The following is a 22,028-nucleotide window of genomic DNA, read 5'->3' as shown; positions in this document are numbered from 1 at the left end:
AAAGATTAAATTCCCTGGTTGGACCTGTGCCAGCCCTACACTTGTATTTTTAACTGTTACCCGACCAGCCTCCAGCCTCCTACCCACTGTAAATTCAGAATTGGGTTCAATATAAAAAGGAAAAAAAGGCTTCAGCCAAGAAGATGTCAAGAGACAAAAAATCCTCTTTTGTGATCTGACCTGGACCTGCAACCCCAACCCGTATCTGCATTTAATTGCCCACCCAATTCCTCCTTGGTCTATCTCGTTTCCTCTGTTAAAATTTACGGTGTAATTTACATAAGGGCTTCCTTCCTGTTCAGACAGTTAGTAAATTTAAGGGGCTGTTTCAACTGCATCTATTCCAGCTTAAAGGGGAACTATCATGAAAATGAAAAATTAATATAAGCTGCATCATACTGAAATAAGAAACTTTCTAAATACAATCAATTAAATGTTCTGCATTGTTTCTGAAATAATCAAGTTTATCTTCACTATTCCTCTCTCAGCATCTGTTTCTCTTCATGCAGCAGTTGGGTGTCAGATATTCATTGACAGTTACATCCAATATATCTTATAGGGGGGCTCCTTTTGCCTAGAAGATGTATTAGAGCTCACTCTATTAAAATCACCAGATATCATGTCTCTCTACATGCAGAATTTGTGCAAAAGGCAGTTTTTTTGTTAGATTTTGTTTGTACAGAAATCAGTTATTTGAGTGAGCTCTAATACATCTGATAGGAAAGGAAAGCCCCCCCCCCCCCATAAGATATATTGGATCATTCATTTGACACCCAACTGCTGCATGAAGACAGAATGAAGAGAAACAGATGCCGAGAGGGGAATAGTGAAGATAAACTTGATTATTTCAGAAACAGTACAGAATATTTAATTGATTGTATTTAGAAAGTTTATTATTTCAGTATGATGCAGCTTTTATTAAATTTTCATTTGTGCGATAGTTCCCCTTTAAAACTATTCTTCACTCTGCCAAATGATTTTTAGGTCATGCCCCTTTCTGCTCGGACACTTTCCTATCGGGCTGCGTATAAGTGCTTTATGTCTTTACAGATGGGCAGTGAAGGGGATAAGGATGGTTGTGGCCAGACACACAATGAAGAATGGAGGATTACACAATACTAAGACTGACAAATTGACTACAACAGTATATATATGGCCATGTCAACTTTGCATTAAGCTACCAGGCTCTTTACTTTTTGGCCATTGAATGCATGAATCTGGGATGGAGGGTAGTGGTTAAAATACTATGAGGGGGATCTAAGTTCAACTTTAAGGGTGGTGGCACACGCTGCAATTCAGGGAGATCAGTCGCGCTTCTTTGGGCGACTAATGTCCCCGAAATATAGTATGTGAATCGCCGCCAGGAAGCCGTCCGAAGATTCCTCGTGAGGCAACATTGCGTGACTTCGGAAAGTGCCATCCCACCGGCAATTCACATTCTAGCCAGCGGGAAGGAATTTCAGGGAGATTAGTCGTCCGAAGAAGAGGAGATTTGTTGCTGGGCATCTAGCAGCAGCAGGTGCCATCACCCTTACTGGGAAGGGAAAATCTGATTTAATATATTCCCCTTATCAAACAACTGCTATGAAGAACAAAGGGTGGAAATCACTAGTGGTGACATATGTTTCAGTAGCAGAGAGAGGCCAGTGATGGGCTTTTCTCCTCCAGGCGAAACACATTGGTAGACAATACACAACGTGTGCCTAAACCAATTATTTTCAAAGCAGGAATTCCTTTTGACCTGCAGCTCTAGATGTATGGATGATGATCAGGTTACACAACACTCATCAGTCTTCTTCTTATTGTCAAATCAACACAAACCTGTTCTTCTTGTCTGGAAATTGCCTGGATATAGGCTCTCGGCAGCCTCTCCCTCATTTATCCCTCCGCACGGCCCTAAGAAGGTTCATGGAGGCAAACAGTCAACAACAGTAAGTTCATTCTATCAGAAAACGCTTCTTGGGAGGCAACTGCATAAATCAGTAGAGTAAAGAAACTTAAATGACTCGGTCTACAATGGGAGTTGTAATATTGTATTTAAGTTGTATTGCATGTTGTATTACTGAGTTTATTAACCCCCTCCAGCAGAGTATATATATATATATATATATATATATATATATATATATATATATATATATATATATATATATATATATATATATATATATATATATATATAGTCATATTATTCACCGGCACTCACCGTCGATTGATCAAATCCCGGGTGCTCCTCAAAAGGAAGCAAATAAATACAGTTAGGAGCACTCATGGGTATCGTGGTAAAGAAGTATCTTTTATTGGAGTGTTACAAACTACCCCACATAATGTAATGTAACACTCCAATAAAAGATACTTCTTTACCACGATACCCGTGAGTGCTCCTAACTGTATCTATATCTATATATATATATATATATATATATATATATATATATATATATATTCACTTTTTTCTATTTGTATATTTTATAAAGTAGCTCTGGGGGGAGGGTCGCCGACTCTGTAACTGTTCTAAATTGATACATTTAGTTGATACATTTTTTATATGAACAGAATCTTTGGGTAAATATTGCAATTTATCATGTACTGTCTCTTTAAAAATTCGACTTCGACCATTCGCCATCTAAAACCTGGCGAATTGCTGTTTTAGCCTATGGGGGACCTCCTAGAACCTATCTAGAGTCAATTGGTGGACTTTGAAAAATCAAAGTTTTTTTTTTGGGAAAAACTTCAAATCGAATTCGATTTCGATTCGAAAGATCGAAAATGGACCTATTCGAGCAAAAAAAATCTTCGACTTAATTTCGGTTGGTCTTTTTGAATTCGATTTTCAAAGTTTTTTCAATTCGAAATTCGACCCTTGATAAATATGCCCCTAAATGTAACAAATTGTAACAGATCAGATGCTCCTGGATCAATGAGCTGCCAGAATGAAACACCAGAGACAGAAACATTAAACTTTAAACTTCAATTTTGGGAAAACTGTAAAAAATAAAAGATTCTGAAAACAGCTGAACTGAAAAAAGATGTAGGGAGTGATATGCTAAGACAATTTGCAATTGGTTTTCATTTTTTTTTATTATTTGTGATTTTTGAGTTATTTAGCTTTTTATTCAGCAGCTCTTCAATTTGCATTTTAAGCAATCTGGTAGCTAGGGTGCAGATTACCCTAGCAACCATGCATTGATTTGAATAAGGGACTGGAATATGAATAGGACAGGGAACAAAAAGAAAGATGAGTAATAAAAAGCAGCAATAACAATACATTATGGGGCACATTTACTTAGCTCGAGTGAAGGATTAGAATGAAAAATACTTCGAATTTCGAAGTTGTTTTTGGCTACTTCGACCGTCGAATTGGCTACTTCAACTACAACTTTGACTTCGAATCAAATGATTCGAACTAAAAATCATTAGACTATTCAACAATTCGATAGTCGAAGTACTGTCTCTTTAAGAAAAACTTCGACCACCTACTTCGCCACCTAAAACCTACCGAGCACCAATGTTAGCCTATGGGGAAGGTCCCCATAAGCTTTCTAAGCTTTTTTTGATCGAAGGAAAATCCTTTGATCGATGGATTAAACTCCTTCGATCGTTCGATCGAAGCATTTGCGGTAAATCCTACGACTTCGATATTCGAAGTCGAAGGATTTTACTTCGAGGGTCAAATATCGAGGGTTAATTAACACTCGATATTCGACCAATAGTAAATGTGCCCCCTAATGTATCAGCCAAATTGCCTGATTCTGAAAAAATAAGCCTCAAATACACCATATAAGTGGGTGTGAGGGGCATCAGCAGATGCAGAAGTGAATGGGCTAGATGCCACACAGAATTGGCTGAATCTCCCACGGGGGTTTAATTTTTTTTGGCAGGGCTTTCCTTAGCTCACTACAGGGTATATATACATACAGGGTACAGTAGAAAATAGACAGTCTGGCATAGAGAATAAGCATTTATATGGCCTAGACACCAGGAAAGAATTGTGATTGCTCAAAGCAGTTATTATTATTATTATCATTATTAATAATATGTATTTCACCTGAAAACTCAGATTTTTGCCCGCAAACTTCTGGGTACTACACGAAACCCAGCACACATCAAAAAATCATTGGGACGTCTCCCATTGACTTGTATGCAACCTCGACAGGTCTGAGATGCCGGATTTTCAAATTCGGATTTTTATATCCTCTGGGTTTAATAAATTCCCAAAGAATCGTGATTTTTTTAAAAGTTTGATTTTATTTAAAAAATTAATTTTTCGTGATTTTTGCATTCGGAGTTAAGTAAATAACCCCCTAAATGGTTGCATACATGGCACATACTACATATTACTACATATTACATACAAAACACAATGGATAAAGAGGTAAAGACTCTTCCCAAACATTTATTATTATTATTATTATTAACATGTATTTATATAGCGCCAACATATTGCGTAGCACTGTAAAGTAAATGTGATTATACAACTACATCACATGAATTACATACATAGAATATATGGAGTAACAAACATCACAATCAATACAGGTACAAAAGGTGAGGAAGGCCCTGTGCATAGGCATACAGTCTAAAGGGAAGGGAGTAATACACAAGGTGTGGGAGTGGGCAAGATCGAAGTAAGTGGGTGAGAAATGTGGTATTGCGTTTGGTAGTTAAGCAGAGTGAGGGTAGGCTTCTCGAAAGAAGTGCGTTTACAATATAAAAGTTCAATGCAGTTTCATTCATTAAACATGTCAATTCATTGAATACTTTCCTGACTGGGGAATATGTACCTGACAGTATCTGCTAATGTGAAAAATTGCAAGTGCTGTGAATCCGTCCCTGAAGGCAACATAAACTCGTTTCCACTCCATTATCAGTATTTGCCTTCAGGAAGAAGATTTTTACAAGCTGCGCTCTGCATTTTTATATGTGAATCATACATAAAAGGTAAAGTTTCCATACACAAGTATATTGAATATCAGTGTCCAGAAATAGAAACATACCAACATAGTATTATTAAGAACTTGCACTACCCATCCAGCCACCATGGAGTTGCACCTATTTGCTCTGCTTGGCACAGGATCCACAATAAACCTCCTCTTGAACCAGACTATAATTATAAAGTTGCCCATACATCAAACAAGATGCCACCTAGGCCCCTCCAGACGGATTCAGCAGCTTATTGCCTGTGTATGGATGGCCTGCACCACCAATATCTGGTCAAAAATCCACCAGATATCTATCAGCAGGTTTAAAAAGTGCATTAATTATGGTTACCTAGAGCCACCAGATGGTCCAGGCGGGGGTGGGGCAGTGACATCATGGGGCGGGTTGGTAACGTTCCAGGGCAGACTGTGTGATGTCATAGGGCTGGCCTATGACATTGATTAGTGATCAACAGTTGGCTGATCGCATGTCAGTCTATGAGAATTTTGCTTGGTTTTCCTAACCAGCCAGGCAGTTTTTACCCAGGCAGCCCCAAAAACTGGGCTGTCCAGTTCAAAACCATACAAGTGGCACCCGTAGCGTTGATACAGTTTTCTCCAGACAGGTCTCCCAAGGCCTCAATTAATATCTGATAGTTGGCTTTGACCTTGTCAAATAAGCAGATCTTACTGTTCATGGTCAACTCAATAGTTACATATACTATAGATAATTATACCACTGCACCACCCATACAGCAATTCAGTCAAAACTTGGCAGGCGCTAATTTTCATTTATATACAATATATATATATATATATATATATATATATATATATATATATATATATATATATAGTCACATCAAGTATTGGCGCTCACCCAAAATCCAGCGGAGTCCCAGGTGCATCTCCCAAAACGTATATCAATACTTGTAGACAGTGGAGGCGCTCACGGGTCTAAATATTGATGAATTTATTATGTTTTTTCACAAGTTCCCCCACATCAACGGTTCGAAAGGAACCAAAACTTGTTGATATGGGGAAACGTGTAAAAAAATATAATAAATTCCTAAATATTTAGACCCATGAGTGCCTCCACTTTCTACAAGTATATCTTTATACATTAGGGATGCACCGAATCCACTTTTTTGGATTCTGCCGAACCCCTGAATCCTTGGGAAAGATTTGGCCGAATACCGAACCAAATCCTAATTTGCATATGCAAATTAGGGGTGGGAAGGGGAAAACATTTTTTACTTCCTTGTTTTGTGATAAAAAGTCACGCGATTTACCTCCCTGCCCCTAATTTGTAAATGCAAATTAGGATTTGGATTCGGTTCAGCCTGGCAGAAGAATTCGGTCGAATCCTGCTGAAAAAGGCCGAATCTCGGCCGAATGCGAACCCTCTTGAAAAAGGCCGAATCTCGGCCGAATGCGAACCCTCTTGAAAAAGGCCGAATCTCGGCCGAATCTGAATCCTGCTGAAAAAGGGTGAATCCCGGCCGTATCCTGCTGAAAAAGGCCGAATCCCGAACCGAATCCTGGATTCGGTGCATCCCTAATATACATACATATATATATAACTATATATATAGATATATATATATATATATATATATATATATATATATATATATATATATATATATATATATATATATATATATATATATTAGGGATGCACCGAATGCAGGATTCGGTTCAGGTTTCGGACAGGATTCTGCCTTTTTCAGCAGGATTCGGATTTGGCAAAATCATTTTGCCCAGCCGAACTGAATCCAAATCCTAATTTGCATATGTCAATTAGGGGCAGGGAGGGAAATCGTGTGACTTTTTGTCACAAAACAAGGAAGTAAAAATGTATGCATTTGCATATGCAAATTAGGATTCCGATTTGGTTCAGTGTTCGGCCAAATCTTTCACGAAGGATTCGGGGGTTGGCCGAATACAAAATAGTGGATTCGGTGCATCCCTAATATATATGAAGAAGCAGGATCAGCACACAAAAGTTGATTTCATCCATTGGATAAAATGCTTCTTTCTATGGAATAAATAATCACCTTTTCATCACAAACAGATCCTGCTGATCCTGCTTCGTCATGTATACAATATATTGATCGTGCACCTCTGGCAATCAATTATTTAATCATAAGTGCAGTAAATATAAATTCATCTCTTTTACAGGGCTGTGAATTTTGCTTTCAGCCATAAAAAGCAATTTTCATATGCAATCTCCCAAGCTTTTTTACTTGGTGGAGCAAAATAGTACACCTACACGTAAACATGACTCAAAGTAATTTTTCTGGGTGTACCTGCACCCATTATTTAAGAAGGATAATTGGTAATGGAAGACGAGAGCTATTTCAGCCTAAGGCTATGTAACCTTATACAACTGTTCTAGGAAAGAAGCAAAACAAGACTGTGCTTGTGTTGCAGCGATTGTTTCTCTTTCCTAGAGTGAAACTATGAAACTTTAATTTACTTGAAATAGGAACAGGTTCGGACTGGACTATTGGGGGTCCACCAGGTTCTAAATTTCGGGGGGCCAGAGTGCATGCGCGAATGCTGACCCAACGGGCCCGGTATCCAATCAAAATTTGATGGTGGCCCTGTTAAAATACCTTGGTTGTTTAGTTAAATGGGTGGTTCACCTTCAAACAACTAGTTGTTTTCAGATAGATCACCAGAAATAAAGACTTTTTTTTCAATTATTTTCTAGTTTCTATTTGTGACCGTTTTTCTAATATTGAAGTGTAAAGTGTCATTCTTAACCTTCTAAAGCATCTATGGCAGGAGAGGGTCGCCGACCCCCAAACTGTTCTAAATTGATACATTTAGTTGATACATTTCTTATCATTGTCCCTGCTGAGCAGAATTGTTTCATTAAAGGCAGCTGTTAGAATTGATACAATAGTTACTGATACTCCAGAGATGCTGCTGAGAAATGTATCAACTAAATGTTGCAAAATTGTAACGGTTTAGAATCTGCACCTGAATTACTGAACTGCCAGACTCAAACACCAGAGACACGAATATTCAACTTTAAATTTAGATTTTGGAAAAACAGTAAAAAAAAATAAATACTGGAAAGTAATTGAAAAAAGTCTTTATTTCTCGGGAAGAATCTGAAAACAACTGAACTAAAATAAGTGTTTGGATAGTGAAGAACCCCTTTAAGTCACTTGTATGGGAGTTTCTGTATCATTAGAATATGACTCGTACAATTACTGTAGGTAATAATTATAGCAGGTTGAGGCAGGACATGATTCATTTCATAAAAGGGAAATTCCACCAATTATTCGGAAGTGTCTAATGACACTGTGAATAAAGATGAAGCAGGAAAATGAACAGGTTGAAATGTAAGTCGACCTGGTAACAAGTAATAATGAGCAGTTTAATGACCAGTCATCAATATCTCGATTGGGTAAAGCAAGTGACTAATCAACTAATTACGTTGATTATGCTGATTTGATGATATTAAAGATGTAAGTGCTATGAGGATTAGGATATTATCCTACTGATATAGACGGTGGATGTAAAAGCCTCCTCCTCTAATTAAGCAACTTTGACTCAAACTCCAAGTGTTTGTTACCCAGGTGCTCTACACTAACACAATCTTCCAGAAGCTCCAATAAAACCATGCTCCAGTTGCCCAACAATGAACTTAAAAAAAACAAAAAACTTAAAAGCCTTCTTGGCTATCTGAGTTATCATTTCTAATGATGTTTTGGTTGTGGCTTACGCCACCATAGATCACACGTCACACACTCAGAGATGTGCTCTTGCATATTTTGTTAGATAGTATGGATTGAATTTTGTTGGATTTTGACCAGTGTGGGTCAAAATTGACAATTCTGGTCAATACAAGTTAGTTGGCGATACATACAGGCGGTAGATCTTGGTTACGGTATTTACACTTTTCATGTAAATCAGGGAATCACCTTAGTCTACTCCACTGGATTTCTGAATTGGTGGGTTACTCATGTGGGGTACTCACTGCACTAATGTTCCTCAAAAGGGACTATAAGATATCCACTTAGTAACCCAGGCCTGGACTGGCAATCTGTAGAGTTCTTATGGGGCTGCTGTAAGATGCCTTAGACTCTAACTAATTAGTGGACTGGAGGGGGGCTGTTTGGGCCTGTGTACTTGAAATGCTAGGGCCTATTTTAAATACCACCCTAATTACCTACACCTAACCTACCTATGGTTGGTCTCCAGATCAAGGAAGCCTCTGCTATAAAATTGGCTACTTGCAACTTGCATAACTGGGACCCCCTGCCTGGTCTACATACATCACCCTCACCCCCATAGGTGGCTTTTATAAAGACTGGGGGTGGGGGTTCTCTCCTGACACTAGTTTGGTGGTCTCAATGGCCCCTCTAATTGTTGTGTGTACAATGTATTTCGTGCCAAACCACATAATAATGTACTTATTCTGACCCTCCTAATTCTTTGCGCACAACATTTTGAAGTGCCCCCCCCCCCCAAAAAAATTGGAGGGAACATTGTCTTGTACCCCAGGGGAAAGTCCATCCTCTGTTGAAAATGATAATATGTGGAGGCTTATTTATTAAAGGTCAGATTTTTGTGCTTTTAGAGGTTTTTGAAACCACAGCTAAGCTCACAAATTCTACAAATATCACAGAATTTATTAAAAAATCCGAACAGAAAAAGTATGAAGGGAAAAAAGTGCTGAACCATGCTCTAAAAGATACGAATACCTCGAAAATCTCCCGTTTTCAGACAATTCTTAGCGAAAAAACTAATTATAAAAAGTCCAAATGGATTAGAAGAGGTCCGATAAGATCAGCGCAGCTCCTATTGACTTCTATAGGACCTCGACAACTTTTACAAGTTTTGCATTAGAGGTTTTTGTGGTATTTACACTTAATACATCTCACATTTTTAAAGCTTTTTAGAAAGATAGGAAAGCCACACATTTATTGATATTCGTGGAAAACAGGGCCAGAACTAGGGGCAGGCAGAAGAGGCACGTGCCTAGGGTGTAAAGCTGGGAAGTTTTACATTATTTAGGGGCTTAACTTGTCCTTAACTTGTTCAACAAACATTTTCAAACACCTAAGCACATTAAGCGATTATGAGAATTACTCTCTGTAGTTCAGCGACACATTTACAGACAGGAAGGGGAAGGATCAAGATGAAATTGTGACTTGCACCACAAATGCACCACAATGTGTTTCACGTGTTTATTCTTCTTTTCACACAAAAATGAAAATTGCTTCATTTAATGCCAGGAGATTTGGAATAAAGAAATGCTCAGACCCTAAGGTCTCCGCCATTATCACTAAGGTAGGTCTCATATTGGCTACAACTGTTATGAAAGTCTCCCGGGCTGTAATAAGCCAAGAACAGAAAATGAAACTATTGGCTGCAACATGAATGTAAATCAGTGAAGTCGGAGAAGAAACGAAAGGCTAAAGGTTATTGAGTTGTTGGTGGGGTGTTTCAGAAATGGGTGGGCCAGGGGGTGGCAAGCAGGGGAAGGGACAAGACGTACTTGCTTTGAGTGAGTATGTTATCACATGCAAACACAAATTTAATCTTCCATACTATATGGCTACTCACTCCTTTCAGATTGCGGCACGTTATGACATCATTGTGATTCTAGAAGTGTTCGATGCAAAGGAAAAAGCAGCCAAGAAGCTTGTGGAGCAGTTGAACAGGTCAGTGCTGGAATGCACATTAGAAACACAAATATTCCGAGAAGTAATGTCCACATACTTTGCTTTGACTATGTTAATACAATTTAAAGGGGACATTAACCCAGAATGTAAACATTAGTTCCTAATTATGGGAAAGCCATCTTCCATGAACTCAATCAAATATTTCACATTTTTAAAAATGATTTCCTTTTTGTTTGTTTTAATGAAACAGTACCTTTTACTTGATCCAAACTAAAATACAAGTAATCCCTATTGGAGGCAAAACAATCCTGTTTCCTTAATTAATGTTCAAAGGTATAAGGGTCCAAATAATGGGAAGAATCCCAGGTCCCAAGCATTCTGGATAATAGGTCCCATGAATTACTGAGCACTTTAAAAGAAAACTGCTGTCTTTTGGGCATATAAATACAGGCCCATATTTATGGGCCCAGGCCTAGGGTAGCATGATTTTAGGGGTGGCATGGTGTCCATTCTATCTTTTTTGGAAGCACTGGGGACGTGCAGGAGATTTGACAGCTCTTTAAAACTCCTGCACCTAATATCCAGTGCCTAGGGACGCCCAAATCTGATTTCTGGCCCTGTGTAAATATCTTATTTTAGCCAGTTATTCTTTTTATTATTTGGTGCCACGTAAATATTACAGGAGCAAGTCCACTGATCAGTGCACAGAGGACAGGGCACAGTCATTTGTAGTCTTACAAAGCACTTGTTTTTAGATGGAGTCAGTGACCCCCCCCCCCACCATTTTGAAGCTGGAAAGAGTCAGAAGAAGTAGGCAAATAATTGGCCATTCTATAACATACTTAAAGGGGAACTATCGCGAAAATTAAAATGTAATATAAGCTTCAGCTCACTTAAATAAGAAACTTTTCTAAATACACTCAATTAAAAATTCTGTACCGTTCCTGAAACAATCAAGTTTATCTTCACTACTCTCTCAGCATCTGTTTCTCCTCATTCTCTCTTCATGCAGCAGTTGGGTGTCAGATGAATGATCCTATATATCTAATAGGGAGGCTCCTTTTGCCTAGAAGATGTATTAGAGCTCACTCTATTAAAATCACCAGATATCATGTCCATAATATACACAAATTCTGCATGTAGAGAGACATGATGTCTGGTGGTGAGCTCTAATACATCTTCTAGGCAAAAGGAGCCCCCTATAAGATATATTGGATCTAACTGTCAATGAATATCTGACATCCAACTGCCGCATGAAGACAGAATGAAGAGCAACAGATGCTGAGTGAGGAATAGTGAATATAAACTTGATTATTTCATAAATGGTACAGAATTTTTAACTTATTTTATTTAGAATGTTTCTTATTTCAGTATGAGGAAGCTTATATTAAATTTCGTGATAGTTCCCCTTTAATTAGACTGTGATGATTCCCTAATTGCAGTAGGCCAAGGGAACCCAATGGGTTAAATCGCTTTTGCAGGCTTATAATGATAATCTACCGCAGGAGGGTGAGCAGGAATTATCAGCCTCCCCACTAACAGCCAATAAATAGCATCAGACTGTTTGTTTATTGTTGTAATTGTTATTAGGGTGGTGGCACACATGGCTACTTGGGGAGATTAATCGCCCCACAAGGAAACTTCGGGCGACTTCAGAAAACTGAAGCGACCGAATGCCATCCCGCCGGCGATTTACATTCTAGCTGGCCAGAAGGCATTTCGGCGAGATTAGACGCCCGAAGAAGAGGCGATTTGTTGCTGGGTGACTAATCTCCCCAAGTAGCCACGTGTGCCACCACCCTTACTGTGATTAAGTAAAATAGACCTGAACTATCAATTAGTTCTAATTATGCATTCCATTGTTCAGCTGCAGTGACGGAGTTCGTTATAATTACGTTCTGAGCACACCTTTGGGGAGAAGAGAATATAAGGAACAATACCTCTTTGTCTATCGGTAAGAAACAGGTTCCTTGTTATTTCCAATGTATAAAAATAGGGGTGTGGAAGCACTCTAAAGGCTAAGTAATAGTATATTTAAGTATAAAGGAAGTGCTAGTTTTAATGCACATTCCCTGGGCCCCTGTCTCAAAAGTAAGTTTACAAAACAGGGGTTTTTAGTTACAAAGTTATGATCATAAAGCTGAAAAGCCACCATACCACGTCAAGGTAAACCCCACATGGCGGTCCCTAACTTGTTTGCCTTTCGGCCATAGTATAAAAAGTCTTACTGCATAGTAGCATTCAGTGTAATCAGTGTCTGTTGAACCTTGGTTTCAGTGAAAAGGATCTATCCTCCCCCGCCAGTATGCGGCTTTTAAGGGAGAGGCATTGTCCAACCATCGCCCATTTTTAAAAGTATAGGGCCCCATTAGTTTAAGGGGGGGTATGGGGTGCTATTAAAAACCACATGAAGCTCAGCCACAGCTTCTGGCAACAATACAAGGTATAAAAATAGGGGTGTGGAAGCACTCTAAAGGCTAAGTAATAGTATATTTAAGTATAAAGGAAGTGCTAGTTTTAATGCACATTCCCTGGGCCCCTGTCTCAAAAGTAAGTTTACAAAACAGGGGTTTTTAGTTACAAAGTCATGATCATAAAGCTGAAAAGCCACCATACCACGTCAAGGTGGTCCTATTGTCCCTTTAATTATTTGCTTTGGTTTGTGCAATCACTCTCCCTTAAAAGCCGAAAATGCTAGCGGCATGGGAGGATCTAGCCTGAAGGCAGTCTCTCCCATTTAAAAGCCGCATAGCAGTTGGCGGGGGAGGATTTAGCACACAGTTTAAAACCAAGGCATAGGAGTTGTTCACATGAAGTAATGCTATTAAGAAGAGAGGTAAGATACCTATTTTACTATGATTAAAGGTAAACAAGTTAGGGACCACCGTATGGGGTTTACCTTGACGTGGTATGGTGGCTTATCAATTTTATGATCATAACTTTGTAACTAAAAAACCCTGTTTCAAAACTATATGCACTAGCATTTTTACTTGAATCATTGAGACAGGGAATTAGACTTTTTGAAATTGGCCTCAGGTGTGCACCCACAACCTTTCTTTTTTGTCCTTGTTATTTCCATTGAGTCCGTAATTGAAGGAACATCATGTGATTTCTCATTGTAAGGCTGGAAACGAATTTTAAGCATTTAAACTGTATCTTCAATCAAAGCCTTGGGTCTGTGGGGTTGTGCTTGCTGCAGAAGAAGAATAACAATTAAACACACTTCCCAATTACAGTAATTTCCCATTCACTGGCAGATATTTCAGCTGGTAGGCAGGTATCAGTCAGGAATGATAAGCTCTGTTACCCCCTTTCACAGACAGAGAAATTGCTTTGCCCAAAATTTTGGATCTCATCTTTTATTCCACCACCAACAATTAAAAATGCTTTGCCTCTATAATTAGCAGATAGATGTATATATTGCCTATCCCTGTTAGTATCTTTTTTTTTTACTGACCATGTGGCCCGGCATGTAGAAAAGAGGGGGTTATTTATTGAAGTCCGAATGGCAAAAACATAAAAAAATTCGAGCTTTTTTACTATAAAAAACTAAAATTTTTGGAACAAAACACTCAAATTTTTCTAAATTTATTATACCCAGAGGATACAATAAGTCAGAATACGAAAATCCGCCATCTTCAACCTGTCGAGGCCCTGTAGAAGTCAATGGCAGAGGTACTATTTGCAATTTGAAGATATTATGGTCTGCCCTGAGTTTCGTCCGATAATCCGAACATTTCAGGCTTTTCCCGCTGATTTCATGTAAATTTCTGACTTTTTGGGTGCCAAATTTTTCACACGATAATCTAAAAAAGTCACGGTTTTTGTTCAACAATCTGAAAAAGTCGCGGTTTTTCCAGATCCTATTTTTTTCATTGTTTTTTAATGACAAATAAGTGTAAATCATGGATTGTAGTCTGCTCTTTTTTTGTTTAAAACTTAAAAATTCGGATTTTGATAAATAACCCCCTTAGGGTAGAACTCCACGAGCGTTTGTCCGATTGACACCCACCAACAAAATGCACGTGACAAGTTGGATGGAGTCGCATTCGTGTAGATATAATTGGACTGAGTGAAAAGTCGGAGGTAACAACTACACGATGAAGACGCTGCTTTCTGCGTCCACATCCGACAGACGCGTCACGTCGGATGTAATGTAGTTTCTACCGGCGACATTTCATTCAGTCCAATTAGAATCTTGACGCCTGCGTCTCCATCCGACTTGTCTTGTGCCTTTTGTCACCAGGCGTCGATCTGCCGAAAAACACCTGTGGCGTTCTACCCTTAAAGTCTAGGGATGATAAACATATGACTGAACTGGGTAAACTGTAATCATTAGTTTAAACTGGAGGGGGGTAGATATACTGTAACACAGTAAATAATATTGAGTAGTCATATGTCATACAAATTTTGCCTATGTCTGTATTGCTCTTTATTGTACTTTTTGCCCAGGCTGCCTACATTAAATAGGCCTCTTGTTTAGTGTTTGCAATTATTGCTGTACATTAATCCCACCTCACATAATTCCATGCTGAATGGCCTTTCTGTTCTCCAGGGAGGAGCAGGTGAAGGTGAAGGATACGTACCAGTATGAGGATATGCAGCATGGAGACGAAGATTCCTTTGCCCGAGAACCCTTCATTGTCAGATTTGAAGCCAAAAAGTCTGGTATGACAACTGCCCTTCAAATGTTCTCTCCCGTCTGCAGGTTCCTTCGTCTGTCTGTGGGCAATAGTCTCCAGCAGTATCAGGGTTGTAACTACAGAGGAAGTAGACCCTGTGGATGGAGGGGGTCCCAGGAGTGTAGAGGGCCCAGTAAAGCCCTAATTAATGATCAATTTCATATATATACTATATATATATCTTGGTAGAATAGATCAACTTACCAATGTTTTGGGGCCCTAAATTTAATTAGCAAAGGGGCCCTAAATTGAATTAGCTAAGGGTCCCAGTAACATCTTGTTATGCCACTGAGCAGTATGGTGTAACCTGCTGCACTATGCCTGTTGTGAATTACACCTATCAGCATACAGCACCTCATGTTGGAGGATTCTGAAAGTCATTGATCAGCATGTGGTGTATGCCACCATCTTGTCTCTTGTCCTTGAGATCCTTTGTGGATGACCTAGGTCAGTGATCCCCAATCAGTGGCTCACGAGCAACAAGTTGCTCACCAACCTCTTGGATGTTGCTCCCAGTGGCCTCAAAGCAGGTGATTATTTTTGAATTCAAGGCTTGGAGGCAAGTTTTGGTTGAATTAAAAACAGGTGTACTGTCAGACGGAGCCTACTGAAGGCTGCCAGTCCACATAGGGACCACCAATAGTCAATCACAGCCCATAATTGGCACCACAAGGGACATTTTTCATGCTTGCGTTGCTCCCCAACTCTTTTTACACCTGAATGTTGCTCCCAGGTTAAAAAGGTTGGGGACCCCTTGCCCTAGATGGTGAGCAAATGCGCAAATGCAACATTTTAATTTGCTGAGCATGAGTACCACCAAGATCAGCCACAAGGGATCCATGGACAATATGTAGTTGTAGCAGTCAGTAGAATAACCCTACATTTTTACCCAAGAGGAGTACGGCTCAGGGTCTGAGGGAAATGATTATAATAACTTTGGGGGTGCCTAGCAAATTTGCACCCACATTGATTAACCATTTCCTTGTGCTTTAAAAAAATCAAAAAGTGAATGGCATAAGTCCAGTCACCAGAAAACGTCACAGGTATGTTGGTTTTACCAATTCTTGCTACATGTGACACACGAAAGGGACAAAACTGAAAATGTGTGTGTTTTTTTTTTAATTACTCTGTCCACCTCCCTCTTTTATTCTGGCCCAGTTCAACGAAAATATAATTTCTCTTCAGCTGCGAAAGATTTTGTTCTGATTCCGATACACACAACCCCAAAGGACTCGGTGCAGGAGATCGATGAGTTGTATGACGTCTACGAGCATGTTAAAAAGAAATGGCGTACCAAGGTATGAAGCGTGAATGAATTTCCCATGAATTCCAGTGGAATCCTGGTGCTGCTTGCCTGTGTTGAAAGGCCAGAGATTTAGTATTTCCAGTTCTAGTATTCCCTTTCACCAAAAGCAAATATTACAGGTTTTCTTGGCAGTGGGAAGTGTTTGAGTTGAGCTCAAGGGACTGACTAATAGAAGAGAACATTTTTACATTTTCCCTGCAAGTTACATGCCAAGCAATTATTCTTTGCAAACATGCAATCAAAAATGAATGCATCACATCCAACATTTGTTTGAAGATTTAGCCCCAGCGCTTCGGATCCAATCAGGATTCAGATTTCGCCAAATCTTTGGGATTTGGTTCTGCAGAATACTTCAAAGCTCTGGATCTTGACAATTTTTCTGTTTACAGATGCAATTTTTTTTACTCATCTCAAATTTGAAAATGAATTAAGGTTCAGATTTTGCCAAATATGTAGTTGATGGATTCAGTATTCCTACAATTAAAGGGCAAGACATGTAGATCCACTGGGATTCCCCATTGAGTCAAAGTTTTTTACTGGAGACAGACCAGAATGCGCAGTAGATATGCTGTAAAATATCCTTGTATTAGACACTAACAGGGTCTAACAGACTGGGTGGGCCCCAGCACTTTTGGGCCCCGCTGGCCCTGCTCCCTGCACTGCCGCTTACCTCCCTCCCTCCCTCCCTCCCTGATCCCAGTTCTCTTCCGATGCCCAGGCATGCATGCAGGGGGGGGGCAGGGGCTTAAGGGGTTCCCGGAAGGCGGTTGCGGCTGGGGGCCCGGGGGATGGTGTTGGGCCACTGAGGCTGCAGGCCTGGTGTACTTCAACTAGGGAATAGTCCAAATTTATTATGAACTAAAATTCGACTTCGACCATTCACCATCTAAAACCTGCCTAATAGCTGTTTTAGCCTATGGGGGACCTCCTAGAACCTATTTGGAGTCAATTGGAGGACAAAATCTAAGCTTTTTTTTAAAAAAACTTAATTTAAAGGTGAACGACCCCTTTAAGGCAAGGCCCAGATGATTGCAGATCTCGGTCTGCTTTGATTCCGCTCTCCCTCTGTTCCTTCGTTCCTGCTCCACCTGCGGAGGATTTCCGTCCTGCCTTAAGAAAAGAAGGGGAGCAGCAGGGCAGCAGATTCTGCATCTCACCATCATCACCTGGCCTTAGCCCCCCACAATTGTTTAGTGTGACTGACAATATATTATATAGTATATATATTAGCACAGAGGCATATGTAAACCTTTGTGGATGAAATGAAGCAAGACTCTGTTTACAATTTGATGGCTAAACCATAATATTTTGTCATTTTCCCCATATAAGAATATAATACTACTTGGAGACTTCAATGCAGATGGAGCCTACGTTTCAAACAAAAAAATGAAGACGATCCGGTTGAGGACAGATCCTGATTTACACTGGCTCATTGACGACGACACAGATACAACGGCTATCAAAACAACAGATTTCTCCTATGACCGGTAAGTCTAGCGTGTCGGCATCAAAACATTTCACCTATTTTTTTTTTTGTTGTTGTTTGTTTCAGTGGTAAAACCATACCTCCCAACATTTTGGAAATAGTAAGAGGGACAAAGAGATTTGCCGTGTGTAGCGTGACCACATCCCTAATTAACAGGTTCATTTTACAAAATTTGGCAGGTTATAAAAAATTGAACACATTTCTGTGGTTTTTATGTGTTATTATAGTTTTGCTAATGAAGGTGAATTGCCCTTTAAGCTGCAAGTCACAGTCAGACAAGTTGGTTCAGGCATTTCTCTGCGCCTATGAAATATGAAGGAATTTGTCTAATATACACAGGGCAATATGAAGAGTTTAGACGTTATAGCATTTTGTAGTTTCCAACACTTCCCACTACGTCCTCGTCAGGCAACTTTGAGCAACTTTGGAAAACGAATTGCTCCAAGTGCCATCCCGGCGTTTTACATTTTATCCGGCGGGGAGTCGGTTCGGGGAGATTAGTTGCCCCGAAGAAGAGGAGATTTGTCGCCGGGCGACTAATCTTCCTGAATCTGCCTGTGTGCCCTGACCCTAAAACATCACTGTTGGAAATATCAGCGCTTGGACATAAAACTCGAATATATGTTAACATTTTCTCTTTGTCCATTTTCAGAATTGTTGTTCACACTTCGATTCTCAAACACATTGTTCCCAAGTCAGCGAAACCTTTCAACTTTCAAGAGGAATATGAATTGTCCTACGATGAGGTTGGTATAACCTTATTCAGCAAGCAGCTTCTTATATAGGGGTGGTATTATACAGTCTCTATCATATCCACACACACCAGTAGATTAAACACTAATTATATTTATTATGAAGCTATAGTTTTCTGTAGAACATCGAATGCCAATTTGCCAAGGCTATTATGATACTAAACTCTATAGTTAGTATAGGTATGGATGTATATGGTTTGTGTGAGTGTATGGAGGGGTGTGTGTATGGATGCTGGGTTTTCATTTGGAGGGGTTGAACTTGATGGACTTTGTCTTTTTTCAACCCGATTTAACTATGTAACTATTTCTTTTAGAAAAAGCTACAAAAGTATTGAAAAGGAGATATGATTTTATCTCTAGTAAAAGTCACCTCTGATGTATCTCTACTGGTAGAAAAAATGATAATACAGTCTTAAAGGGGTTGTTCACCTTTGAGTTAACTTTCAGTATGATGTAGAGAAGGATATTCTGAGGCACTTTGCTGTTGGTTTTCATTTTTTATTATTTGTGGTTTTTGAGTTATTTAGCTTTTTTTTCTGCAGCTCTCCAGTTTGGAATTTCTGCAATCTGTTTGATATGGTCTAATTTACCCTAGCAACCATCCGTTGATTTGAATAAGAGGCTGGAATATGAATAGAAGAGGCCTGAATGGAAAGATGAGTAGCATTAACATTAATCCAAAAAAGTAGGAGTATACAAGAATAAGGCACTTACAGCAGAAATTAACTGCTCAAAAAGTGTTACTTGGAACACTGTATAACAACAATAAATGTGTTGTCGTTCAGAGCATTTGTTTTGTAGATGGGGTCAGTGACCCCTATTTGACAAATGGAAAGAGTCAGAAGAAGAAGGCAAATAATTAAAAAAACTACAAAAAATAAACGAAAACCAATTGAAAAGTTGCTTAGAATTAGCCATTCTATAACATACTAAAAGTTAACTTAAAGGGATTCTGTCATGGGAAGACATGTTTTTTTTCAAAACACACCAGTTAATAGTGCTGCTCCAGCAGAATTCTGCACTGAAATCAGTTTTTCAAAAGAGCAAACAGATCTTTTTTATATTTAATTTTTACATCTGACATGGGGCTAGACATATTTATTACATATATATGTAATAAAAGGCACTACGTTTGCCCAGGAGCAGTAACCCATAGCAATCAATAAGCAGGTAGCATTTACTAGTCTGGGCTCAGATTACAGCAGTGAGGGGAGTGAGGAGCAAACTGAGCATGCTCAAGGCCGTGCCCTGGAGGTTTAAGCTGAAAACAGGAAGTCTGATACAGAAGCCCATGAGTACACAATAGAAGGAAAGAAATGTGGTGTTTCTTTTGACAGAGGACTCAGAGCAGCATTACTTTGATGATTTACTGGTATATTTATATAGACCTTTCTGATAAAGCTTACTTACTTTTTACTTTTCCTTCTCCTTTAAAAGCAAACATCTCATTGGTTACTATGGGTTACTACTCCTGGGCAAACTTAGTGCCTTTTATTACATATAGATGTGTGTCTGTTTCCCAGGTGCCCCTACTCATGTGACTTGTGCTCTGATAAACTTCAATCACTCTTTACTGCTGCACTGCAAGTTGGAGTGATATCACCCCCCTCCCTTTGCCCCAAGCAGCCTAACAACAGAACAATGGGAAGGTAAGTGTAAGGGCACATGGGCAGATTCGGGGAGATTAGTCGCCCGGTGACAAATCTCTTCTTCTTCGGGGTAAAAATCTCCCCAAACTGCCTTCCCCTACCTTCCCGCCAGCTAGAATGAAAAATCGCCATCGGGGTGGCACTCGCGGCTCTTTGTTTTCCAAAGTTGTCCGAAGTTTCCTCGTGAGGCAACTTCGGGCTGCCCCCTCCACCGCACACTCACCTTTATGTGTTGGAGGGGGTCCAGGGGGGTCCACAACGTTGGCAGAGGGGTCCAGGAGGCAATTGCGCTCTTTATGTTAGAAGAGATGAATTTCTGGTTTGAAAAATGGAAATCCGTCTCTTAAAGTTACAGGAGCAGCATTTTGCCGCCCCTAGTAACTAGTGGCGCACTGCCTCCTGAGGCAAGTTAGGGGTAGATTTGGGTTCTATTTGCACAAGGTTTAACATTAGCCTTATACAAGGACAACCAGTTACACTCTATATGGGGGAATGTTGCTCACCTTGCTTTTTTGCTACTCTTTAAACTGATACCAATGTGAAATATTGTATAAAGTTGTCTCGTTTTGGAAACAAGTATTTTACTTTAATGCTTTAAAGGTTGTAGGCACTTTATTGAGCTTGAATTGGGGAACCTGTTTTCTAGTGCACATCAAACTAACTCTATTTCCTTTTTGACAGACAGAAGAAGCCTATTTTGCTTTATGGCTGGGCATTTAGTTATACATTTAGGGCCAAAGCCTGTGTTCTGTAGAACAAAACAGATACCCTTTTTATATTTTATATTTAATGGATCTATTTCTGTTTGGAATGCCTGTATAACAATGGGAGTATAAGGGAAGCACGTTAACAGATGCACAGCGCTTAGTACTATATAAATACATGAATCGGAAACCTCTAATATAACAAAAAATCAAAAAACACTTGTATAAAAAATAATAGTATTACAGCATATAAAAGGGGTCAATCACTTTTATAAGAAGCCTGGTGGTCTTCACGTTACACTATGGGCATTTTTATCAAAGGTCAAGTTTTTTTTACCTCGAATGACTTCGAAACTCGAATGATATCTTATTTAAGAAAAAACTCCAACGTCTAAACGTTATATTACTGACCTGAAAACTCGAATCTAATGGATCTCGTTTTGAGTTTTTTCTCTGAAAAAAACTTGAATGTTAGGAAGGCTATTAACATCTTCAAATGGGTCACTGAACCTCTGCCATTGACTTCTACACAAACTCGGCAGGTTTTAGGTGGCGAGGTATGATAAATCTCAAATTCAAGTTTGGGTTTTTCCCAGTCGAATTTATGAGTTTTGACCAAAAATCCAATTTTGAGAGTTCAAATTTAAATTTACCATTCAAACCTTAATAAATCTGCCCCTATCTGTACTTAATACACTGTGTTACATTTTCAGGCTGTTGCAGTGAGCGATCACTATCCTGTGGAAGTAGAACTCAATCCTGCAAAAGGAATAAAACGAAAGAAGAAGTAACATGAAAGGATATGTTCCTGTTTAGACTGTACCTTTAATAAAATACCTTTTTATATATAATGTGAATCATTTGTGTAGGTGTATATGGAAT

At 39.2% G+C, this 22,028-nt stretch overlaps 1 protein-coding gene across 2 annotated transcripts; it reads left to right on the top strand.

Moving 5' to 3' along the window:
- The first annotated feature begins 1,585 nt into the window (after window positions 1-1,585).
- LOC108715912 (deoxyribonuclease gamma) lies at window positions 1,586-21,997 on the top strand. 2 transcript variants are annotated; one of them, XM_018261468.2, is made up of 8 exons: window positions 1,586-1,931; window positions 10,518-10,606; window positions 12,435-12,521; window positions 15,123-15,235; window positions 16,435-16,547; window positions 17,885-18,042; window positions 18,694-18,787; window positions 21,860-21,997. In XM_018261468.2, the coding sequence occupies exons 1-8, from the start codon at window positions 1,758-1,760 to the stop codon at window positions 21,935-21,937; spliced, it is 906 nt and encodes a 301-aa protein (XP_018116957.1). In that variant the 5' UTR covers window positions 1,586-1,757; the 3' UTR covers window positions 21,938-21,997. The 2 variants fall into 2 exon arrangements, with proteins under 2 accessions (XP_018116957.1, XP_041417702.1); XM_041561768.1 differs by lacking the exon at window positions 1,586-1,931 and adding an exon at window positions 9,899-10,232.
- Window positions 21,998-22,028: the final 31 nt, after the last annotated feature.

This window comes from Xenopus laevis, chromosome 4S (genome assembly GCF_017654675.1).
Source record: "Xenopus laevis strain J_2021 chromosome 4S, Xenopus_laevis_v10.1, whole genome shotgun sequence".
NCBI lineage: Eukaryota > Metazoa > Chordata > Amphibia > Anura > Pipidae > Xenopus > Xenopus laevis.
Note: the sequence above shows the minus strand (reverse complement) of the source record. Positions and strands in the feature narration are given on the sequence as shown.

What these genes read in the sequence shown, in the direction of transcription:
- LOC108715912 (XM_018261468.2), top strand. Translation starts at nt 1,758, where the DNA reads ATGGATGATGATCAGGTTACACAACACTCATCAGTCTTCTTCTTATTG. An exon ending in CTTGTGGAGCAGTTGAACAG is followed by an intron (nt 10,607 to 12,434) that starts GTCAGTGCTGGA and finishes TCCATTGTTCAG; the next exon opens with CTGCAGTGACGGAGTTCGTT. An exon ending in ACAGATTTCTCCTATGACCG is followed by an intron (nt 18,043 to 18,693) that starts GTAAGTCTAGCG and finishes GTCCATTTTCAG; the next exon opens with AATTGTTGTTCACACTTCGA.